The 7115-nt window shown below is 42.9% G+C and overlaps 1 protein-coding gene across 5 annotated transcripts in view; it reads left to right on the forward strand.

Moving 5' to 3' along the window:
• OSBPL5 (oxysterol binding protein like 5) overlaps positions 1-6994 on the forward strand; it is a 172829-nt gene extending 165835 nt beyond the window's left edge. For all 5 annotated transcript variants that reach the window (XM_054066982.1, XM_054066983.1, XM_054066987.1 and 2 more), the window contains exons 18-22: positions 2761-2946; positions 3463-3601; positions 4769-4886; positions 5558-5660; positions 6721-6994. In XM_054066982.1, coding sequence (XP_053922957.1) covers positions 2761-2946; positions 3463-3601; positions 4769-4886; positions 5558-5660; positions 6721-6856 — 682 coding nt within the window. In that variant the 3' untranslated portion in view covers positions 6857-6994. The remainder of the gene's footprint in view (positions 1-2760; positions 2947-3462; positions 3602-4768; positions 4887-5557; positions 5661-6720) is intronic.
• The last annotated feature ends 121 nt before the right edge of the window (positions 6995-7115 follow it).

Consider the following 7115-nt stretch of genomic DNA (forward strand, 5'->3'; position numbering starts at 1 on the left):
TCCATGAAGTATAACTCTGAAATAAACAGGAATCTGGGCTGAGAAATCACGGAGGCTCCATTTTGTCTGCTAAAATACCAACTCTCCCTTAACTCCAGACATCATGAAGAGAGTCTCTGTAACTGCTGGAACATTTTATGGAAAGGCAAGATGTCAATCTGAGGTCAGATGTCTTGTTAAGAAGAGTTGTTTCAAGCACAGGCTCTTAAACTAGATGTAGGAATCATGTGGAAACTCCCGGCATGAGCAGAGCAGTAGTTTGAACGACATAACACAAGAGAGAATGTAATTAAACAGATGTTTAACCCAGCCTCATAATCTCAGCTGAGATCTCAAATGAAGTCTGCACCATTTTTTCCTAGAGTGATATAAATTACCCAACGATATAGTCCTGGCACATGACTAAGGAAACGGAAAGAATGATTTCCTGGTGCAGTGCACATCCCTGAGACAGTTCTTGAGTAAGAACAGCTGGAGAAACATCATGTGGTACTGGCTTCAAACCAATCTGTTCTGTTATCTCACCAATACAGTCAACCAGTGCCAGCTAACATCCCAAGCCAGTACATGCAGTTTACTGCCTGGCGCTGCATTACATTGGCCACCTCCCTGTGGGCATCTAATTTTGTTGTTGCATCGTGTCACACTAAGAAGATTTCCCTTTTTATGAGTAAAGAAAGGGATTGCACGAAAGGCAAAACACATGAATGTCTAATTTGTTCTGGACAGCAGTAGACAATAAAGTGTGTATTTGTAACTTAGAGTTGTGCAGTTGCTGATGTCACAGAGCAGAGCAGACTGTAGCTCATTTCTCTATTAATTTTCTGAAGAAGATTATCTTAAAGCAGAAGAGAAATCTTGGTCTTGCAGACAATTTCCATTTCTCTCTTTAGCAGTGTACTGCCAGAGCTTACTGCCTTTGCTACACCAGAGATTAATAATGATACATGCATCAGGGGAGGCAGGCGAAAGAAAAGGTTCTAAAGATCCCTAACAGACATACCACACAGCTCCTTGTTATGCTGACAACTGCATGAATAAATTGCCATCTAATCCAGGTTATGTTCTGCCTGAATTGCTTAGTCTTTCCTGCAGTGCTGAAAATCACCTATTTTCACAAATGCTGGAGTGTCTCTGAAGCTCATACCATTATGCAGCTCACCATGGAGGGTCTCATTGTCTGACACATGCAGCTCTTGATGGAGTAATTTGCCTGTGTCAGACTATTTTGTAATTGTTCCTCTGTGGTTCTCAGAATTAGAGGACTCGCTGCATTCCTTAGAACTTACTCCTTAGGCCATGCAGTATCTTCTTAGTCTGTTATTTTCATTCCTTCCTCCCCCACCCCCAACACTTTGCATTTAAATTGAGTTTCCTTCCTTTGTTTTGGGGAGAAAAGCTTCATACACAGGAAAATGTGAGTGACGTGTCAAAAAGGACAGGAAAGTTTTCCTCTCCCTTCGGTTAATTATCAAAGAGGCTGCTTTTTTGGAAGTGTTGTGTTAACATATGGTTTTAGAAATATAATTAAATCATCAGTATCCCTTTTACATTAAGAGCTTCACAGCAACGTCCAAATTAAATGCGGTACTGTATCCATTTTCTAAATGGAGGACTAGTATTTTGTGGCGCTGGGAATACTGGAACAGCCTGGATCTCCATTGCCCATTCTAACCACTACACTGCTCGGTACTGTTTTGGGAGGGCTAGCTACTAATCTCAGAAATATTTCCAATCTCAAATGAAGATTCGAGTGCTCTGATTAGAAGACTTGTTAAGAAGCCTATCACAGCTTGGCTATAGTTTAAGGAAAAACAATGATTTTTCTCTTGTAAAAGGCAGATCCTCTTCTCAGGGCAGAGGTTTAGTGAGACATCACGTGAGAGATCACATATCTTTTGGCAGCTGAAAACAAGTGTGAGTGAAAGCCTGTGTTTGTGCTTGCAGTTTGTGAGCACAAGGACATGCATTTTTTGCAGATTGAACCAGCTTCCTATGAATCTGGTTGTTAATCCTATATAGGGGTGCAACATGGCATGTGCAGCTGCAAGGTGTGCACATGAATTCATTTTCCAATGTAAAGCCTTTGTTTCAGGAATCGCCATTAACACAATGGCTCCTAAACATAAATGATTGAAAGGGCAAGCAGATAACATTCTCCGTTATACATCAATCACCTCCAAAGAGACCACTGACCTCAATGAATTGAGCATAATTATCATATAGTTCTTACAGACAGCATTGAAGATTTTAGTTAATAATGTAGGTGGTGGGGAAAGTTCCCCTGTTCTTCAGTAGATCATTGTATACAGCATTCTCTTCTCCCAAGTGATAGGCAATAGATAGAGGGAATGGCCTCAAGTTGCACCAGGGGAGGTTCAGATTGGGCATTAGGGGAAAGTTCTTCACCAAAAGGATTATCGGGCACTGGCACAGGCTGCCTGGGGAAGTGATTGAGTCATCTTCCCTGGCGATACTTAAAAGACCAGTGGATTAAGTGCTTAGGAATATGATTTAGTAGTGGATGGGTATGGTTGAACTTGATCTCAAAGGTATTTTCCAACCTAGCGATTCTATGATTCAGTGTTGCCATTTTCATACCATTCCTTTAATTTACAGGACAAAACTGACACTGAGCAACCTTGTTATAGTTCCTCTGGAGTATCAATACTCCAGAAATGCATCTGCTTTAAGGTCCCAGCTGGTAAAATGCATTGTTGGTTTTAAGGTGGTTTAACTTACTTTCCTGTTTGTGTCTAGGCTTTGGCAGCATGTTAGCAGTGCAATAAACAAAGGTGATCAACACAAGGCGACACAAGAAAAATTTGTGCTGGAAGAGGAACAGAGGAATGCTGCCCGGGAGCGGAGAGAGAATGGCACAGAATGGAAACCACTGCTTTTCCGGCATGATGCCACAACTAACGAATGGCACTACAAATATGAGGAGTGAGTGTGGGGTTAGGGGCTATGAACAGACCTTGCTGCTTGAGTCCCCAGGGATGTAAGCAAGGTTACAGACCTGTAATTTGCATCCTGCCATTCCCCAAACTATTCCTTAGGCTTGCACTTCCTGAGCTCCATGTAATTATTAGAATACATATTCCTGATTATAATTGGGAATAGCTGGAAATGAAGGCTTGGCAACAGAAAGTCTGCTGTGCTGTTGGTACAAATCTCTATTGCTGCCATCAAGCGTGGAGTCATTTAGCAGAGGTTTTCTGCACTGTGCTCTCCTCACCTGGCAAGAAGGGTGAAGCCTCCAGAGACTGAACATCCCTCATTTATTGCTAGGAACTGTGAATGTAGAGGGAAGTAGCTGTTACTCCTCACGCTGCATCTGCAGAAACACTTGTTAGTGTCAAGAGTGAATGCCTGCCCTGATGTATGTGGAATTGGTGCATTTTCTGAACATACCTGGTGGGATTCTTGCTTTTCTAATGCTTTTTCCTTTGGTTTCAAAAGTTTAAGACCTTGGGATCCTTTGAATGACATTGCCCAGTTTGAGAAGAATGGGATTCTTCAGACCATGGAAAGACACTTATCCACAAAGATGTCAAACCACAAAACAACACGCATAAACAATCAGATTACACGGCACAAGGTAAAAAGCCTGTTTTGGGGAATATAGTATTCTTTAAGACTGTTTAGATACGTAGCCCTTTTCTGCAGCGTTCCCTTGTAAGCACAGCATAGGCTTAGGGATTCGTTTTGGGTATGTGTTGCTTACAACTCTGGATGTGCAATACTATACCATCATTAACTTCAAGGAACAATAATTCTTGGTTGACATATCCTGTTCATTTTGGCACTTTTATTCCACCCAGTGTTAGTGACAGTGACTCTTATACTGGGTTTTGCACATGACTGAGATGAATTTTACTGTTTGGTTGCCTGTTTCCGAAGCAAAAATCTTCCTGTAGTGAGGATGTGAGCAAGGTTTTGGAGTACACAATTGAGATCCTGCAACTTCAATTTCAGTCTTTGCCATCTGCCTTTACCACTTAGCTTTCTTTTAGACAAAATAAGAAACTTCTCTCCATCCTCTCCCTTAAACAGGGATGATGCTTTCTCAGTTTATTGCATCTTTGGAGTAATATATGTCATTAATAAAATGCTTTGTAAATGTAGAACTGCTGAACTAGCTAGATATAACCCACATTACACTTAGGAACTTGTATCTTATTATGAACTTTTCTTTTATAATACCCCAAATCTGAACATCTCTGAAACAATGGGAAAGTTGAGGTTCATAACTGCTTTTCAGACCCTCCAGTAAGAAGTATTTGAATCAATGTGTTTGATTTACCCATTCAGCAAGTAGGGAGAAACTTTCCAAAGTGCACCTAGAAATTAGGTACAAAAGTTCTGTGATGTCTAAATCTTTCAAGCACCTTCTGAAAAATCACCCCCAGGAAATTTTATTCTAAATTTTAATTCTTTTCATCCTTTCTCTTATGTATCTGGTTGGCAGGTGTGCAACTTGGCAAAAGAACTGTAAAATTCATCCCTGTTGTGTGTCAGCTAAAGCTGCAACAGGAATAATTCAGATGGGTGTCTTAAGAATGTTGACATTTGAGGAAATGCTTCTGTACAGTGCGTGTGTGTAATATCCATAGCTAGCTGTCAGAAGTCCAACTACTGGGACCTGCTCAGAAAGCATTCAAACTTCGCAATCTCACAAATATTCCCCAGCACCCCAAATTATGGAAGACACAACAGTCTTCCATTTGACAGTAACTGAGTCTCTTTTAATCCCTGTTTTATCCAGAGGTCTGCCAAAGACTGCAGGCGACGCAAAACCAGTGATCAGCCGTCCAACCACAGCCAAAACACAGAGAGCAGCTGTTCAACGCCAGAGTCTGTGCAGGAGCTCTCAGATGATGATGGCAAGTATTCGGGTGTTGCTGAGTCAGGCTTTAATGTTCTTGCCTTGGTACTGTATTCCTTGAGTGAGCCCTTGGACATTTCCCAGCCCGGTTAATACTGTAGGCTTGTAATCCACAGGCAAACTCAGAGAATCTTCTGCTTTTATATTTTCCATACTTCTACTCCCCTGTCTGCCTTATGCTGTTCATGCCAACAAGGATTTCCCAACTCCTGGCACAAGCATGTTGGAAAAATATGAAATTCCAATAGGTATAAGCTGGAATGAATGCTGTAGAAAAATACACTGACATTCCAATTGACAGATAGGAAACAGGCTTTGTTTCTCATTCCCTTTCCTCAGGCATTTTTGGAGGCGACCTTGAATGTTTCAGATATGGGGGCAGGTGTGAGCACTCCATTCCCCTCCCCTCAGCTGGGGAGGATGCTGCAAAAGTTGTTTCCCAGGAGCCAAGAAAGGGCCTCAGTCAGTTGTCACAGGACCTGTTCCATTGACCTGTGTCTTTGGGGTGGAAGATTGTGTTCCCTTGTCTCCTTCTCCCCATTTTTCCTCCTGAGAGCGTTCCCCGGCTGTGACAATTTGATCACTGGCTGCATGAAACTGTTTTGTGTTTTGTCACCACCACCAGAGATAGTGATGCAAAACATAATGTCCTTCAATACTTTGCTACAGGGTTTGAAAGCCTGTGTGCTCAGTGTGGGAAAGAAATGACTCACCTGAAGGAAATTCATTCAGCTGTCTTATCCCTACAGAAAGCCCAACAGGACATACACAGGTAACTGTTTTCTCTCATTGAATCAGTGATCTTAGTGGGCTAAAATTCACCGAAGGGATTTACCTCCACTGTAGCCTTTGGCTCATCCTTATCAGTGGCTGGGGGGCAGTTAACAACTCTTTCAGTAGGTAACCTATTAATGCACTGGAAGGAAAGGCAAAGCCACCCCCTTCTTGGAACAGTGAGAAAGTATCTTCCTCCTAAGACTCTTTATGGGGCAAAATGCATTACCTTGGCATGTTAAACATCTCTTGGCATTCACAACTGCAAAACAGGAGTTGGGAGGGCCTGCAGGAGTTGGGAGGGCCTAGGACAGGTCCTGGCTATAAATAAATCTCTGCTAGGCAAGAAGGCATGGAGTCTCCCTTCTCGTCAAGTATGTTATGAGTTTGCTCAGTTTGCTGCAGAGATGCAGCTGTGTGGTCAGAAAACTGGGCTTCATGGGTGAAAAGCACTACATTCCCACTTTTTTTATAAATTGCTAGTTGTTGTCTGAGGGAAGCAGTGAGCACACCTGCTTAATTTGCCACTGGAGAAGGGCTTCATGCTGTAGATGCCTATGGGGAGGGTACACCTGCTCCAGGGAGACCTGCTGGTACCCCACTGCATGAGTATTATCCTGCCCTCTTAAAGCTTCAGTGGAGGAAATCACACATGAGGCCCAGCATTTCTGAATGCTGGAGCCATTGGTGACATGGCTTTAGCTCTTCTCTGCTGCTCTTGGGGTGGTCACGCCAAGTACTTGTACTTGGGAAGGTTAGGGCACAGGTTTGTGACTGAGTGCTGGATGAAGAGATTTCTGGGGGGGTGTGCCCTAAGAAGGGGTTTGAACACCTTCTCACGCCAACCAGTGTGCTCTGCCTGCTCCAGCAGCAGACAGGAGTGCTTATCTTTCTGTTAAAAGGAGGAGAAGGAAAGTCTGCAGGGTATAGTGCTGTATCCACGAGGGTGTCCCTGAAGTACAGAGATCCCTCCTGGTGTGGAAGCTCTGATTACGCACACATGTGTGAATGCACACCTCTCTCCGACAGGCAAATAAATATACTGCTTTCTTTTCCAGAAACCTCAGTGCTCTGAACAAAAAGTCCTTCCACAGGAAAGTCTCTTCTGAAAGCTTCCTTCTGGACTCTCGCTGTTGGTTTCTTCTCTGCATCTTTCTTACATGTCAACTGTTCATTAATTATGTCTTCAAATAAAGTCACTACGTTTGGCAGCAATAATGATTACTGGCTGCAGGAGGGGGGGCACTCACGCAAGGAGCCCAGCGAGGCACCAAAGCACTTTAGAACCAATGCAGCAGAGGTGGAAGAAAGTTGAAAAACAAGGTTAAAAAGGGACCTAGGAACCTGCAAAACTTTGTTCCTGCAGATTATGTCATTTTTGCCTTTTACATGTACATCTTCAAGGACCTCTTAACCTGTATGGGCCTTAATGCTGAAGCCAAATGTAGCTTTA

Source organism: Cuculus canorus, chromosome 5, assembly GCF_017976375.1.
Source record: "Cuculus canorus isolate bCucCan1 chromosome 5, bCucCan1.pri, whole genome shotgun sequence".
In the NCBI taxonomy this organism is placed as follows: Eukaryota; Metazoa; Chordata; class Aves; order Cuculiformes; family Cuculidae; genus Cuculus; species Cuculus canorus.